At 43.4% G+C, this 17,767-nt stretch overlaps 2 protein-coding genes across 7 annotated transcripts in view; one reads left to right on the plus strand and one right to left on the minus strand.

Annotated features, from left to right (window-relative positions):
- NGEF (neuronal guanine nucleotide exchange factor) overlaps positions 1 to 17,767 on the minus strand; it is a 75,941-nt gene that overhangs the window by 34,919 nt on the left and 23,255 nt on the right. For both annotated transcript variants that reach the window (XR_010918143.1, XM_067538810.1), the window contains exons 4-5: positions 8,297 to 8,512; positions 6,986 to 7,128 (exon numbers count right to left, since the gene is read on the minus strand). Coding sequence is in view for 1 of the 2 variants with exons in the window: in XM_067538810.1 (XP_067394911.1) it covers positions 6,986 to 7,128; positions 8,297 to 8,512 (359 nt within the window). In the remaining variant the exon portion in view is untranslated. The remainder of the gene's footprint in view (positions 1 to 6,985; positions 7,129 to 8,296; positions 8,513 to 17,767) is intronic.
- The window catches only part of INPP5D (inositol polyphosphate-5-phosphatase D), a 113,462-nt gene continuing 108,975 nt past the window's right edge, over positions 13,281 to 17,767 (plus strand). For all 5 annotated transcript variants that reach the window (XM_067538804.1, XM_067538805.1, XM_067538807.1 and 2 more), the window contains exons 1-2: positions 13,281 to 13,338; positions 13,713 to 13,885. In XM_067538804.1, the coding sequence (XP_067394905.1) occupies positions 13,879 to 13,885 (7 nt within the window). In that variant the 5' untranslated portion in view covers positions 13,281 to 13,338; positions 13,713 to 13,878. The remainder of the gene's footprint in view (positions 13,339 to 13,712; positions 13,886 to 17,767) is intronic.

Genomic DNA, 17,767 nt, shown 5'->3' on the forward strand with positions numbered 1-17,767 from the left:
GACTGACTTTATCACACAAATGTCCGCTGGCTCAGCGAGTGTGGGAGCTCAGAGGTGACATTAGCACTTTTCTGGAGCAGGGGAAAGAAAATGATTTCCCTGAATTAAAGAATTCAAACTGGGTGCGTGATCTTGCTTTTGGTGTGGATATCTTGGCACATTTCAATGAACTTAATGTGACGCTGCAAGGCAAAAATGTGTTTGTACACGAATTGTATTCTAACGTGAAATCTTTCAAAGCCATGTTAGTCTTGTTTTCAAAACAAATGAAGGACAAAGTGTTCACTCATTTCCCAACACTGAAAATCATGCAAGCGTCACCAGGCAGACTGAAAAGTACAGGAACGTTTTGAGAGATTTAGATGGAGAGTTTTTTCGACGATTCTCTGACTTTGAGACAATAAAGAAGTCACTGGAGCTGGTGTCATGCCCAATGTCATTTGACTACGAGAAAGCCCCAGAAGAATTACAACTAGAGCTCATTGATCTACAGAGCGATTCCACTTTGAAGGAAAAGTTTAATTCCAAAAAAATGGTCAAATGTTATGCCTTCTTGAGTGAAGCTAAATCCCCAAATATCCACATGGTGGCACAGAAAATCCTTGTTTTGTTCGGCTCCACATGTTTGCAAACAAACCTTTTCCTTGCCGAATTACAACAAATCTTGCTACAGATCCCAGTTAATTTACCAGTATCTCAGCTCTGTATTGCAGATTTTCACAACAAGAATGACTCTGGACTTTGATGCCATTGTAAAGAAGGGTGACCAGCTGCATTGTTCACATTGATTAAACAGGGCATGGAGAAGGGGGTAAGTTTGGTTTAATTATTGTACCACATTGTTCTGATGGTATAGTTGTAATAGTGAGTAGGTTTTTTTGTTTGTTTATGTTTATTTATGTCTACGTTAGCTGTAATACAATGTGTTGATAATAAATAGCGTTGATTTGAAAACAAGATTGTGGTGTCCCTGTTTGAACATGAATTGTTCATTTCTAGAGCATTAACGGCCCACCATACAATTTCTATACCCAGATATGGTCCTCAGGCCAAAAAGTTCGCCCACCCCTGGTCTCTAGTGAGAAAGGTGGATGAACTTAATGGAATAGTCTGTGATATTGGACTTTTGAAAGGAGAGCCAGTACAAATAACCTTGAAACAATGCTGAATCGTATAGTGTACCTATCCCTTGCTTCATAAAATGAAAAATGAGTTAGAGAGAATGGCACAGATTGACATAATTGAGAAAATCTCTGAGCCAATAGCATGGTGTGTCAAAATGGTACCAGTTATAAAGAAAAATGGAAAAATTCAAATGTGTGGCTCTTAAAATATGTAATGAAGCAGTCCCAACACTAGATGACTTCCTCCCGAAAGTGAAAGAGGGTACAATATTTTCAAAGCTGGATGCCTCAGGCGGATTCTGGCAAATTACTTTAGCCAAAGAACGTGCTAAACTGAATACCTTTATCACATCCTTTGGGAGATTTTGTTTTCAAAGATTACCTTTTGGGATAACCAGTGTACCTGAAATTTTCCAAAGAAAGATGGCAGAACTGTTAACGAACACAAATGGAGTTGTAGTTTTTATGGACAATATTCTGATATATGGATCTTCAATGAAGTGCTAAGCCTAAGAAGTCAGACTAAGCTGAAGCTAAACAAGGAAAAATGCATTTTTTGCATATCCCAAATCAAGTTTCAGGGATGGACAATAAACAAAGATGCAATCAGTCCTTGCACTGAGAAAATAAAAGCAATTCAAAAATTGAATGCACCATCTAATGTATCAGAATTGAGATGAACACCAGGGATTGTAAATTACATCGGTTGATACCTACAAGACCTTTCTACAATGATAAAACCACTGAATGAATAGTTAAAGTTCAAACATCTTGGCTATGGGGGCCAAATCAAGAAATTGCCTTTAAAAAGATAAAATAAATTATCTCAATAGCTCCAGTTATCAAGTACTATGCTGTGCACAAACCCACAATGGTCAGTGCAGATGCAAGCAGCTATGGCCTAGGTGGTGCATTGTTGCAACAACATAGCTCTGGGAGGATGCCAGTTTCATTTTGCTCTTGCACACTTACAGAAGTTGAAAAACGATGTGCACTGATCCAAAAGGAATACCTGACAAGCATATGGGCATGTGAGAACTTTTACAGATATCCGTGTGGACTGGATTCATTTCCAGTGATAACAGACCATAAACTGCTTGTAACCCTCATCAGTGGAAAAGACCTGGATCAAGTACCAGTGAGATACCAATGTCTATTGCTAAGGTTAATGCGATTTAACTCAATTGCTAGATCTAATTCCTGAGAAAAATCTGGTCGCAGCAGACACTCTGTCACGGAGCCCAGCATCGCACCCAACTACCTGTGAGTTTGAAGATGACGTAAAGGCATATGTGCATGTTTTAGAACATACAAACCAGTGTCAGAAAAGCGACTATTTCTGCTACAGAAAACAACCTTGACAGACATATGACTTCAGGGAGTTCTAAGTTATATTAGGGGCAGCTGGCCCAAGTATCCAAGGTGTGCTTGGGCAAATAAGTGAATCAAATAGACTCATGATTAAAGGCAATTGCATCATCATTCCAAACAAAATGAGAAGGGAAATCCTAAACATCATCCATGAAGAACATGAAGAATTAATTAAATGCCATGAACAGACCAACCAGTCAGTGTGGTGGCCAATCAGCAAAGTCATAAAGAATAAAGTATCTGCATGTGAATATTGTAGAACTAATAGACAAACAAAACACAAAGAACCTTGAATAACAACACCTCTACAAGACAGACCGTGGAAGAGACACTAGATGCAGATTTATGCAAATTCAGAGGATATTATTATCTAGTCATCATAACTGTTTTTCCAGTTATAAAAATATATATAGAAATAATGAACTTCAAAGACAGTGTGATAGTGTAAATATTGTCAATGGTAGGAATGTAGAACTTAAAGGGGAGATGTAATGGAATGCTAAACAGTTCAGCCACTAGGTGGCACTGTGTGTAAAATAGCTGATTTTAAAGGAACCTCGCCATACCTGGAAGAGCATCAAAGGCTCTTATGACTAACACAACTGATGTATATAAGATAGCTCTGTGACCAGTCCATATCTGATACAGCACAACTTGACAGGCACTGCAATTCCTCGGCACATTCACTTCACAGCACATACAGAGCACAGTGAGGCAGGAGGAGGGATAAGAGACAACGCGACCCGAGTCCAAGAGGGTTGTTGGGTTGTTTTCAGACTCAACCTGAACCCAACAGTCATAGTCAGGCCCCAGTGTGTTTGGGTCAGATTGCAATGCTCTACAACAGAGGATTATTCTCAGCTCATAATAGGTCTCTCCACTGATTACTGTTTCCTTCCCCCTTTACCACAATGTTTTGTCAGTTTAACTTACGTTATCCATTAATTTAGACTGTAAACTCCTACGGGCAAGGACCTCGTTCTCTTCTATGCCTATAAAGGAAAAAGCCCACTAATGGGGATATATGAATAATTAACTTACTGCAGCTCTCTGACCCTTGTGCAATCTGACTGATGACAATCTTTCTCCTAACAGTACAACAGGAGTGTAGGCAGATACATCTTATGCACAGCAGTGTGCATATTTTTAGCTTCCAGCAGCATTTCTTGTAGCAGGATAGGGAGGATGGTCCAGTAGCTAAGGCTTTGGACTAGAACTCGGGGAAGTGCCACTGGGTTCTTGGCTCAGTCACAGACTCCCTATGGGACCTTGAGCAAGTCACTTAATCTACCCTATGCCTCAATTCTTTCTCTGTAAAAAGCAATACTTCTCTATCTCTGAGACGTGTTATGAAAATAAAATCCATTAGTGATTATGAGATGCCCAGACACTACGGTGATGAGGGTCATGTAAGTACTTAGATAGATATCTGGCAAGTAAGTTGTTTTGGTGTCTAATGTTGTTTTTACATCTTTATCAAGCCTTTCATTAACACACTGCCACTATATTAAGACTATAATTGCACATCTGCTTTAGAAGATTAGTAGGAACGCAGCAGGAAGGAGACAACAGATCAGGCAGCATGTATGCAGATTTAAAACTGTTCACTACATCCCCAGATCATGCCCCAAATTCAGCTGCTTTGTCTGACAAATATTGTCTGACTTTTTCTGGCATCTAGCTTATTCAAGCCTTCCCAATATCTTCAGTTTCTTCCTTGGTCCAAGCTTCCCATAGCATCCTCCAAGGCTCAGCCTCTCCACATCAGTAACCCTATACCTAACAGCAGACTTCTCCTGTTCCTGGCAAATGTCCTCAGTGGTCCAAGTAGCTTCAATTCCCAACTGCAGGTTTTGCCTGACAGCTTATCAGAACCTCTGGTAAATTTCCCATGATGACCCATTACAGCCTTCAGTCTTCTCTCCCCTCTGGAACTCAGATGTCCTGGAGCATCTCTTGCAGGCTGCTGAGATATGTTGCCTGGACTGTTCAACAACATGGCTTTCAGATTTACTATTTGGACTTTATGCTGGATTCCCACACAACAAAGCTTTGCTAAAGTGAAGCTAAGGTTGCTGCTGTACAACAGGGCCACCTTCTCCTTTCATGCCACTGGAACATGGAACGTCAACATCCAAACATGGGAAAACCAAGAAATGCTCACTTAAACCCCCCACATATTCTTTAAAAGAACGTTATGTTTAAAAAAAACAAAAAAACAAAAACCCACAACCTTGAGAGAGCCATTAAGGTAACACTTCCAAACAAGACACCCCAACAATCTTAACCCTGCCCCATATGGAGACCACAACAAACTCAGGATGTCAGAGTACCTTATCCCTTCATAACAAAAATTGCCAGTACATATCTGTATCCAACACAACTATACAAGAAGACTCTGATTTGTATAATGCCACAAGTCTTTCCGTATGGTCTGCAATTTCCATTGGCCTGACAATGTTTATCTGACTTGAAAGAGGATGTAAAATTAAGTTTTAAATAGAAACTTAGCTATATAGACTTAACTGTAGAGCAGCTATCAGATGCTCCAAAATCAAAGACGAAAAAAATCATTTATGAAACCTTTTAAGGTTGTTAAGTGACCACAGTTAAATTACCTACCATATAAGTTACAAAACTCAAGGATCTAAAGACAAGGAAATCAATCATATATATTACACTGACCACATATGTTACACTCATCAAGTATAACAATGTGCATTTTCTCATAACACAACAGCCTTAACTCTGACCTATGGATTTTTGGGTTATGTTTTACAAACTTTTGTTATCTACATTTCAGGAACTATTGCCTCATAAAGAGATACTGATATGTTTCACTTAACAATTGACAATCTAATGCTTTGATAATGTATTTAATTGGTGATTTTTTGAGAGTTAAGTTGTATATTCTGGGCAAGTGGCCTGATAGTGATTCACTAGTATAGCATTGTCCACTTATTTAAAATACAAAACAAATAGAAAATATAAAAGCCACTGAGTCTCCAAAGTATACATTCAGCTAAGAATATATGCAATCTTGTGTTCCTGTTACCCTCATACTTGTCTTTTTCTTTCTGTCTACCCCATCTGTGTTGCATTTGCTCCCTAGTTAGGTCCCAATCCTGCAAACTGATGCATGGGAGTGGACACATGAGCAGGGACTGTCTCTCTCTTGTTGTGTGTTTGTTCAGCTGAGCACAATGAAGTGCTGATTCTGATTGGAGCCCTTGGGTGCTACTGTAATTCAAATAATATGTTTAATAGGAAAGGGTGTTTATAAGCAAATATGTGGATATGTGTTTCAGGCTCAATGTGTATAGCTTTTTTGCTTTATTTATTTATTTGCTTTATTGATTTGCTTTATTTATTGCTTTATTGCTTTTTTCAGAAGGCTTTTATGTTGTGTTTATATTTTGAGATTTTGGTTGAAAGAACAGTATGTATTTAGGTTTAGTGTAAAGGTGGCTCTGTTGTAATCCTGGTCCATGCCCCCATCCACAGGAAGCCCTGGAGGATATAGGAAACTCCTCTTCCTGGAGAGCAGAGTGACTGTATTGCATGAACTGAAAAGGTTTGCCTTTTAGATATTTTTGGCTTGTAGGCACCTTTTGATTGTTTTTATTTGGTCTTTTTCTTATCTACCTCTGGGGTAGCAAGAGTGAAAGAAAAGCACACTAGATCCGTAATGGCTGATGGCTGGAGCATCTGAAAAATGGGAGGGGGGAATACCCCGATTCAGTTTTTTTTAGCTTTGTTTTTAAAAAGGTAGCTAATGTTGGTATGTTTGTCTATTTATCTGTCTAGTCAATTTAAATTTAAGCTCTGTTTCTTGCTCTTTGCATAGCACACATAGCAGAGCAGGGTCCTGGTAAGGCGTCTTGGTGCTACTCTATCATAAATGACTGATGATAAAAAAGCACGTTGGGATCCAGTGAAGATCTGGATCCATGGTTGATAAAAAGCTCACTCCTCTGGGTAGCTTCTGTACTTGTTGTGCAATTGAAGGAACTAAGTGGAACATTGAGAGCAGTATCTTTATTTAGCAAGAGATGGCACCTGACTGCTATGTGGGGGCTAGTTTATGCTCTCCAACTATTGCTGCCATCAAGCTTGAGACAATCTTAAGAGCTAGGGGACTTCCACCAATTTCATCCTAAAGAGCTAACATCCAGGAGAATCTTAGCTGGATGGTCTCTTTAATGAATATAAATTCTGCCCCAAGATTAAAACGCCAGAAAAGAACCTGCTTGAACCACTTCTTACAAAGTTCAGGCCAAGTTTATTTCAACGGGTTTTATGTAAGTGTTTGAACTATTTTCTCTCTCATCTATATTCAGTGTCTTCACTCATCAGAAACGCATGAGCAAAGTCTTCCCACTTTAGAAAGCTAGGGACGTTGCCTGGGCTTATAGGAGCAGTACTTCCATCAGACAGCACAATGCCTTGAGCTGCCCATAAGTTGATGGCACAACAAACATGGCCCTTACCTATTTGTTCAATGAGGTTTTTCCAGGAGTCAGTTGTCATGGGGTGGATCATTTGCAGGGCCTCAGGCAGAGCAGCTGGGCATTCTGGGAGCACTGGGCTTTCCTCAGGGATAAGGATTGGTCCGGCCCTGGAAGAGGATTCTCTTTGGGAGAGAAATATACAGTCAGGCATGGTGAATCTATCTGCCCTCAGCCCAAACACTTGATACATTAGCTTCCCCATGCATCAATGGGATCTGGAACTTGTTGGCCACTGATTCTGTAAGACACACAATGTAGGGACCCTGGATGTGTAGCTTTCAGAACTACCCTGTGATTCACCTCCATAAGGTAGGCACATTCCTTCCTTCCCAAAAAATCCCTCTGTGCCACAGATGATATCTTTGAGCATGGCAGGAGAGCAATAACCTACACTGATTGCATCTGGAGAGGGGATATGGGGTCTCATCACAGACTGGGCTCAGCCCAGTGCAAAGGAACAATACAGCCAGCCTCAGAGCCGGTGTGTGTAAATGAGGGATTCTGGCTGGAGTTCAGCTCAGGTCTGTACATGGTAGGGAGGATAGAGAATGAATGGATCTCAGTTCCAGTGCCTTGGATGAGGGATGCGGGGAGTTCAGTTACATATCCGTGTGTATGGAGAGGAGACTGGAAGATAGGTTCTAGCTGGAGTTCAGCCTGGGGTTAGTACAAGGAGATGAGAGAATTGAAAGGGGGGAGAAACGGAGATCAGCCCTAGTTCATGTCTGGGTATTTGGGGGGAGGGGGACGGGATGGAGATCAGCCTGGGTTAGGGGTTGTGCTGGGGAGGGTTGTAATGGAGATCAACACCTGGCCCATGGAAGAGGAGGGGGGGACTGGAGGGGGTGCAGGAGCTCAACCCCAGGCGGTGCAGGGGAAAAGGGCCGGGAGGAATGGTGATCAACCCCAGCCTGCTCAGGGGAGAAGGTGGGGGGCGGGGAGGGGGGTTGGAGATGAGTCCTAGTGGGATCAGGGGGGAGGGGGGAGATCAGCCCTGTGTGGTGGAGAGGGGAAGGGGGGAGTGGAGATCAACCTTAGGTGGTACATAGAGCTTTTCTGGGGGGGGAGATGATGATGAGCCCCCGGTGGGGCAGAGGCGCTTCGTGGTGAGCCGCGGGGGGGCAGGGACCGAGCCAGGGGTCAGCGCGCTCGTGTTGAGGGGCTGGAGGGGGAAGGCACGCGCGAGTGGCGGTGGGTCCGCTTGCAGACGGGACGAGCGGGTCCCGCGGCTAGGGCGCCCCCCCCCCCGAGTCCCCTCTTCCCGGCTCGCGGTCAGCCCCCGCCCCTCACCTGCTGGCCGGGCGGGCTCCAGCCGCACTCTCCGCCGATCCCTCGCGGTCCAGGGCGCAGGCGGCGCCGAGCGCCGCAGCCAGCAGCTCCATGCGAGCCTGTAAGAGCGGCGGCGAGTCCGGCTCCGAGCGGCGGCTGCCGAGCGACTCCGCAGGCGGCGCGGGGCTGGGGGAGGCCGGGAGGTTGCCACGGCAACGGGGGTAGGAAGGTAGCAGTCTGCGCGGGAGGGAGACGAGGACCTGCAGGGGCCGCGTGCGCGGGGGAGGGACCCCCGGCCCGGCTAGCGCCCCCGAGAGACGGACCGGGGCCCCCCTCAGACTACCGGCTAGCGCCCCTCCCCCGCTCCCCCCGAGAGGCAGCCCCGATAGAGCCTCCCACAGCTGTGCCCCCTCAGAGCCCGCTGCCCTGGGCACACCGACGAGCAGCCAGCGCCCCTTTTCCCAGCCAAGGGCCCCTCCCCACAGGGTGCGGAGGCGCGCACACAGCCTGCCTTCTCCCAGGGCACAGAGAGGCCTTCTCCCCAGCCCCCGACCCAGAGCGCACAGCCCCCCACGGTAGCCCCCGCTCGCGCGCGCACACACAGTGATGCCCCGTGCCCTGAGCGGGACCTCCCTCAATCTAGGGCACGGACTCCCTCTCCTCTTTCCTTCCTCTGCCCCCCGGAGCAGAGAACTAGAGTGGCCAATGAATGTTTTTGGAAAGGGGGGCGGGCTTCCTTAGATTACCCCCAGATTTGGCGCATATTGTGCTTTTCTTCTACAGAGAGCAAATTCTGAGCTGGAGCATAGCGCAGAGACTCAAAATATTTCCCTTCTCCAGTCCCGTCACAGGGACTCTCTCTCAAATCCAAATGACCTGTCACACAGACAAGTTACCCTCCTCCCCAACACGGGACTTTGCACCTTCTCCCCCCTCTCCTCTAAGAATTCTCATCACTTCTACAGGGATACATTCTTTTTGTTCAGACAGTAATATCTATACTTCCGCGCTCTACATCTGTCTTCATTCAGGTAATCTGTATGCTGCCTGAAGGGTGACTCCTCTTGAGTTTTGGAGTAGTTATACCCCTCTGATCAGTCTGGAAGCTTGTGGACAGGCGGGGTGCCACTCTCAGCTCCAATTTGCTAAATACGTCATTCCTGACAAATCTGAGGATTTAAACAGTCAGGAAATTTTCAGCTAAATTTCCGAGACAAATTTTAACTTTCCCCTTTGCATGTATAAATATGGTTTTTTTCCCCCCAATATGTAATCATACCTTGACTTTAGCGAAGCTTTTGATACAATCTCCCACAGTATTCTTATCAGTATGTTAAAGAAGTATGGGTTGGTTGGATGAATGGACTATAAAATGGATAGAGAGCTGACTCGATCATCGGCTCAACGGGTAGTGATCAATGGCTCCATGTCTAGCTGGCAGCTGGTCACAAGCGGGGTTGGTCCTGGGGTAGGTTTTATTCAACATCTTCATTAATGATTTGAAGGATGGAGTAGATTGCACCCTCAGCAAGTTTGCAGATGACACTAAGCTAGGGGGAGTAGTAGATACCCTGGAAGTAGGGATAGGATACAGCGTGACCTAGACAAAGTGGAGGATTGGGCCAAAAGAAATCTGATGAGGTTCAACAAGGACAAGTACAGAGTCCTACACTTAGAATGGAAGAATTCCATGCACAGCTACAGACTGGGGACTGACGGGCTGGGCAGCAGTTCTGCAGAAAAAGACCTGGGGGTTACAGTGTATAAGAAGCTGGATATGAGTCAGCAGTGTGCCCTGGTTGCCAAGAAGGCTAACAGCGTAGTGGGCTGCATTAGTAGGAGCATTGCCAGCAGATCAAGGGAAGTGATTATTTCATTCCATTCGGCATTGGTGAGGCCGCATTTGGAGTAGTGTGTCCAGTTTTGGGCCCCCCAATACAAAAATGATGTGGACAAGTTGGAGAGAGTCCAGCAGAGATCAACAAAAATGATTAGGGGGCTGGAGCACAAGACTTTAGAGGAGAGACTGAGGGAACTGGGCTTGTTTAGTCTGCAGAAGAGAAGAATAAGGGGGGATTTGATAGCAGCCTTTAACTACCTGAAAGTGGGCTCCAGGGAGGATGGAGCTAGGCTGTTCTCAATGGTAGTAGATGACAGAAGAAGGAGCAATGGTCTTAAGTTGCAGTTGGGGAGGTCTAGGTTGGATATTAGGAAAATGTTTTTCACTAGGAGGGTGGTGAAGCACTGGAATGGGTTACCAAGGGAGGTTGTGGAATCTCCATCTTTAGAGGTTTTTAAGCTGCGACTTGACAAAGCCCTGGCTGGGATGATTGAGCTGAGGTTAGTCCTGCTTTGAGCAGTGGGTTGGACTAGATGACCTCCTGAGGTCCTTCCAACTCTAATCGTCTATGATTCTATGATTCTAATTTAGGCAATAATAATAACATCTGTATGTGGATCTCAAGGTATAGATAAAAGCAGTTTTTTTCTCTATTATTTGCCAAATAATGCATCAGGATCATTTGGACAAAATTCTTCCAGTTACACTGGTATAAATCCAGAGAAAAACTGATTTCAGTGGATACTATCTGGGTTTACACTGGTTGTCACACACATCCCTGGTAGAACCCCTCTTGACTGGAAACTCACCAGGCTGGTGTGTTGGGGACCCAATATGCTTTTTACATCTTTAGCACATTTTCTGTGCATAGATAGACTGTAAACCCTTCATGGCAATGGGATCTCATAGACCAGCTGCCCTAGGCCCCAAGGACCAATCGTGACCCAACCTCCCCCACCCAGCCCCAGATTCCCTAGTAGTTAATGCACACCCTTTCCCAGTGTTCCATCTGTGGTCACTCTTGGTTCTTAGTCCTGTTTGGGGGAAATTTTCCACCCAGCAAACCCTAGCCCTGCAGACAAATCTGATTAAACTGGTTTCTTACCTCAGGCAACCCTTCTTAGCATACACATTGTTTGGTCACAGCACAGGTAACAACTCTCCTTTGTCCCTGGTCTGGGGGATGTGTAACACAGACCTGACAGCACCTGGCGAACTCCACATCCATGATACAGCAATTTCATAATACCAGTCAGAACTCATAAATTGTACATAGACAGATTCCCTAAATCGTCATACCAGTGTCACTGAAGAATTTGGCCCTTTGTGAGGGTGTGCCATTAGGGTGGGTGTTTGGAGAGGCTGACAGTTACTAGTGATCACAGAGGGTTTTGACAACTCAAAGGGAGATCATCGGATTGTTGTTGGGTTTGACAGCTGATAGGGAAAGTCAGGGGCTTTTCAATGGGAGGTCTGAGAATTGGAAGGGGAATCTGTGTTTTGTCACTTCTGTGAATTTGGTGGAGTGAGGAGACTTTGAGACCAGGAGTGGGGTCAGGAGTTTGTCATTAGTTAGAGAGTTAATATGATATGAAAGCTGGGTAGTCCGGCACTTATCAGTCAGGTAGAGGGATCTGGGGGACAGACAACAAGAGATCCAAAGGCTTGGAAATTGGGTAAAGTAGTCAAGAGCACTTCATGCAATGAGGCGAGTCTGTCTGATCAGTGGATAATGATGGCAAGCTGAGCACTTGTCCCTGGGGTAAGAGTATTGAGAAGGGTTGACAGTTGTGGGAGTCAGAGAGTTGAATACTTACAAGGAAGGACAATTGCTTTAATGAGCCTCTTCATCCCTGTTCCTGGTAGAGTAAGGGCTGCCTATTCTTCAGGAGCAAGAGTGGGATAGTTCTTTCTAAATCCTTATCTACCAGAGCAGGGAAATGCATGAACTTTTACCAATTGTGCTAAAATGAACACATCTCTAAGTGTGACTTTCATAGACACCTATTTAGATAAATCTCTTTCACAAAAACTGATGCATGTTAAAAGGTTAATGAATTCAAATTTAATAACTTTTGTGCTAGTATTTCTTAACCAAATATTTAAACAATTAGTTTTGATATGGCATTTTTTCTTTGTAGATCTGAAAATTTTGTACAAAGATTGAAAAATTTCTCCATTTTACAAATGGGGAGATTGAGTTACTGAGAGGTACTGTGTAAATTGCTCAAAATTGCAGCAAATCAGTGGCTGAATCAAGGAGAAGGAGAACCCAAATATCCTGACTCTCAGTTCATTGCCCTGTTTTGCTGGGCCATACTCTCAAGGGGTATGTCTATGACAAATCTGATCTTTTGAGAAAAGCATTTTGGATTATGAATGTGAAAAAACATGCAAAAATAGAAAACTTTTTTCACAATCTCATAACTTCCTGTTAATTAATCCAGTCTGCTTGTTTTTTCTTCAAACTTTCCAAAATAAACTCACTTTTGGACTGAGATGAAAGCATGAAAATTGTGAATCCAAAACATTTTTTAATGAAAGCTATGAGGAGGTGAAAACAGGAGTTTAGAATGGAATGCCTTCTGTGATTACTTGAGGTCACTACTGTGATAATTAGGAGCATCCCACATTTTAGTCCCATATAAACCTGTTCCATTTTTAAGCACTGACAGGCTCATTTTCCTTCACCAAGGAGAATTTTTTTATTTTTAAACTTAATCTTTGAAAAGTGTTGCCTTTTCTTCCTTCCCAAATGCACACCACCTACTCATACTTCAGTCTAGGTCTATAACTGAAGTGCTCCTTGTAATCAGAACAAGTGCTTAAGAAGCATACCTGAAGTCAGAGCACCAGAGTGCTCCCAACACCCAGGGGAGAGGAGTGGGAAAAAGATAATCTGACTACTGGCATGACGTACATTTTTAAAATAAAGCTTCCTTCCTGCAAGCTGGTGAGTACTTCCTGTTAGGTGCTGAGCACTCTCTGCTCCCATTGATATCACAGCAGACACACAGCAACTTGAAGATTGGGCTCTACATTTAAAACAAACAAACATACCAATTCCTCTTTAGGAATTCTGGGGCTTTCTGAAGCACCCAGATGCCGGGAATTATCCCCATGTGCCTCTCCCTCTTTCATTAGCTCTCATGGCATTGGTTACAATGTTTAGTGTGGCTGTGTGTTAAGGAGAGGGAGTATGAGCTTGTGTGTATTTCTCAAAGTAAGTAGAGGGTGGGGCGGTTGCCAAATGTTCTTAGCTTTAGCATATTGCTGTTGGAAGAGAAGATTTTAAATTTGGCTGACCTGGCCCATGGCTATGTTAAAAATGTGATAATTTACTGGAGTTTAAAATTTGTCTATTGCAATATTATAGCTAGAGGGTGGATTTTCATTCTAAACCCCTATTTTGAGGTTCAAATAGTTTTTCAAAGTAATTAACCCATGGGGCTAATATTTCTCATGTATGTTCTAAGCTCAAAGGTGAACCTTATTTGAAAGCTTGAGAAAAACCTCACTTGACTGTTTCTGAGGATGGAAAAAAGGGGGTTTTATATGTATTTGTATTAACAGTTTTTTGTATTAATCCTCATACAGAAACTAAAAAGAAGAAAAACAGAGGACCCAGACCAGCAGACCTTACTTGTGGGGAAGAAACCTCCCACTGACTTCTAGTCAATGGAAGCATTGCCTAGATAAAGGCAGCAAATGGGACCTGGACAAACAGCCCTGTTCAGCCGAGGCCAGCTGAATTACAGGAGAAATGTGCGGTCAGTTTAACTTCTACTAATGCTATACCTAGTCAAGTATGTTTCATGACTTAGTTAGACAACATGCATCTGCTGAGCAGTGTTTTCTGCAATGATGAGTAGTACAAGCATAATGTCTATATTTTGGTAGAGTGTTTTGAGTGCTCCATCAGGTCCTGTATGTTATTTTTGCACAAGAAGTCAGGCATCAGGGTTTTTTGTCTTTTTTTCACTTTGTTAATCATATCCTCTAAAGATACCATATGTGCACAATTTTCACTCCTGGGCCTTGTCTTCCTAGTGTGGGACCAGTGGAACACCCCAATCCCTAAAGCTTTTTGGCCCCTTAAGGGTGGAGGTAGTGGCCAGGGGCACAATCCAACCCTCCCACTTCCATTGGTGGTTATGCATGTCCCTGAACTACCAACCACTATCCCTTGAACACTGGGTCCTTTGATTCATTCTTGACCAAAGAATTCTCTCTCTTCTGACTCTGCTTTGGCTCTGTGACCTGTTCCAATTCTATATTGCCACAGGTTCCTTTTTATGGTGTTTCTGTCTTCCAGTCAGGTCTGATTATTAATTTTAAATTAGCAGTCTATGACTCTGGGTGTCCTTTAGCACCACCTATCATTAAGGTTGACTGACACTTCCTTTTATAAGATGCTGCTTTCAGTTGCTTATAACTTTTCCAAACTTCAACCATTTGGGCTGAAATTTTCCATGCTGGGTGTCTGCCTCAAGCTGAATTTTTGTGGAAAATTTCATCCAAAAGGTTCCAGCTGTTTCTGAGAATGAGGCTAGGGGAAAAAAGAAATTGTTTTGACCATGTTAAAAAATTCTGGTAATCTTTTTTTTGAAATAGCCTAGTGTCCCCATGTTTTAGAGTGGGAATTTGAAATTTGGCAGGGAGATGACCTTTGTGTCAGGGATGTGCCTTTTGCTGTCCCCATGAAAATCCACCCAACTTTGGCTAATTTATAACCCTTTGAAAAATCACATTTCATACATGCTCAATAGAAACTTGTTCAAGCCTGGCAGCTAAAATCCCCAACAGTGAGCATGTTCTTGCCCAGGGCAGAGCAGTATTTCCTCTGTAATCACAGCTCACTGGTGGCTTAGCATGACCAGATGTTCGAATGAGGACTCCTGCTTCATTTGTTGCTTAAGTTGGAAGATGTATAGAGAATATAGCAGGGGATTACAGGAAGAGCAGGGATGATCAGAATGTTACATCCATTGAATGCTGCCCTGGAGAACTGGTTTCTGTGCTTCCCTGTTCCATAGCTCCTATCTGATGCTGGGCAAGTCACTTAAATCCAACTTTTCACTGATTGCATCTTCCTAATTTTCTGGGTAACTGACTTGATGCCTTGGCGCCTGATTTACAGATATGTTGCTTGCTCAAAGCTGCAACTGAAGTCCGCGGGAGCTGTGCTTTGAACATATAAAGTTCTAACTACTCTGACCAATCAGGTCCTACGCACCCAAGTTGGGAATCCAAAATAAGTGGATACGTTGACCTGAATTTCTCTGTTCCTCAGTTCCCCACTTGTAACATTGGGGTAATAATGCCCTCCCGTCTCACAGGGGTGTTGTGAAAATGAATACATTAATATTAATGAGCAGTCAGATACTGTAGTAATGGGCATCATAGGTTCTTTGTCCATTGTCTGTACCTAATGAAATAACCCAAGCGGAGACCAGAAGGCTACAATAACAAGGAATTTCCCCTCAGAGCCACTCCAGGCATCCTGCTCTACTCAAGGCACCAGCAAAAAATGGAATAGGGGCCTGCAAACTAAGAAAACATTCCACAAAACTTTTCTCTAGGGAGATTTTTGGACTGTATCCATATGCAACACTGGAGTTCCCATTGCTCTGAATAGCATAACTACACAGTATCTTGCCAGAAATGTCTTGCTCTCACAATCTAATTTTCTGTTTATATTTACTGAATATTATAGTTATTGAAAAGTTCTACTTTCTTTGCTCTTGCCAAACTCAGATATACTATCATTTTCAATCATTTTGAGAGCTTCATCAGTTCAATAACTCCTACGTGATCTGGATTGCAGTTATCTTTGTAATAGTCCTCCCTCCTTATACATGATCCTAAACATCGGGATTAGCAGGAATACTTTTGCCAGCAGCCCACAGATTTGGATACTGGGTATTGGGGGAGCATGGTAACAGGGCATTTTCTGTTGTGAGCCCTCAATTCTGAAACTAGTTTACTCTGTTGAAAATCTACATTTATTGATCTTCAGGGTATGATGCATGGCTCACTTCTTTACTAAGGCTTTATGTGGGGGGAGGTGGTTTGAGTGGAATGAATTCTCCCCTCTGCCCCCACTCCCTGGCCCCCTGAATTCTTTTGGAGCTGACTTTCTGTCAGCTTTGTTATTGATTTATTTTTGTTTTGGGTTGGTGTAAATGTGCTTGGAGGTTTCACTATCTATTAAATAAATAAAATTCCATTAAAAATTTAAAAATTTTGTTGTTAAAAATACGAGTTAGAATACGGTATCATTAGGGAAGGAATGCATATGCTTCTTGAGAAACTCCAACTAGCTGCAGGAAATGTGACATGTTAAAATCTGAATTTACTGCTGTTGGCATTGAAGCTTCTGTTTCGGACTCTGAACTGAAAAATCAGTTATTCACTCAGCTCTAGTGAAAAGTCTAGCTTATGAGAGGAGACTAAAAGAACTTGTTTAGCCTAGCAAAGTGAAGGGTGAGAGGGAATATGACCGATCTCTATAAATACATCAGGGGGGTAAACATCAGGGAGGGGGAATAACTATTTTAAGATAAAGGACAATATTTTCATAAGAACAAATGGCTATAAATTGGCCATGAATAAATGTAAACAGAAAATCAGAGGAAGGTTTCTAACCATCAGAGGAGTGAGGCTCTGGAGCAGCCTCCCAGCAGGAGTAGAGGGGACAAAAAAACTAACTAATTTTAAGATGGAGCTTGATATATTTGTGAATGAGATTATGTGACAGGATTGCCTCTGATAGCAGGGGGCTGGACTCAGTGACCCATGAGGTCCTTTCTAGACCTGTGTCCCTATGATTTTAAAGTGCTTTAAAAATGGTTGTGTTGTACTTGGAGATGGCCACATGTCAATAGCAGGTGGAGTGATTCTGTTGTATAGGTTTCTTTGTCTAGTCAGTCTGGGCTTGTTTACATGAACACTTAGTGCGTGGCAAGATGGGATCTAAATCCACCTGGCACTAGCCTGCTGGGTGCTAAGTGTCCATGTGCAGCCTGCTGTTGCACACTAAAAGTTGCATTGTGCACTTTGATCTACCCTTCTGTGAAGCAGCAGTAGATTAACACGCACTGGAGACTTTTTAGTGCACGGCAGCAGGGTCCATACGGACAGTTAAACTGTGATAGGCTAGCGCAGGGTAGATTTACATCTCCGTTTACCATGAACTAATTGTTTATCTAGACAAGTCCTACATCTGCCATGTATGTGGCAGACATAATGATGTGATGAACTGTACTTGGAATGCTCCTTTGACTCACCTGCACTCTGCCCCATAACCCATTTCACCAAGGACTTAATTAGCACCCCTCATTTCTGAGCAGCTACATAGACTCATAGACTTTAAGGCCAGAAGGGACCATCGTGATCATCTAGCCTGACCTTCTGCACATTGCAGGCCACAGAACCTTACCCACCCACTCCTGTAATAAACCCATAACCTCTGGCTGAGTTACTGACATCCTCAAATCATTATTTAAAAATGTCAAGATACAGAGAATCCATCATTTACTCTAGTTTAAACCATGAAGTGACCTGTGGTCAATGCTGCAGAGGAGGGCCAAAAGTCCCCCAGGTCTCTGCCAATCTGATCTGGGGGAAAATTCCTTCCCGACCCCAGATAT

The sequence above is a fragment of the Emydura macquarii genome, unplaced genomic scaffold (genome assembly GCF_026122565.2).
Source record: "Emydura macquarii macquarii isolate MOO-44397 ecotype Brisbane River unplaced genomic scaffold, CSIRO-AGI_Emac_v2 contig_499, whole genome shotgun sequence".
Classification (NCBI taxonomy): Eukaryota; Metazoa; Chordata; order Testudines; family Chelidae; genus Emydura; species Emydura macquarii.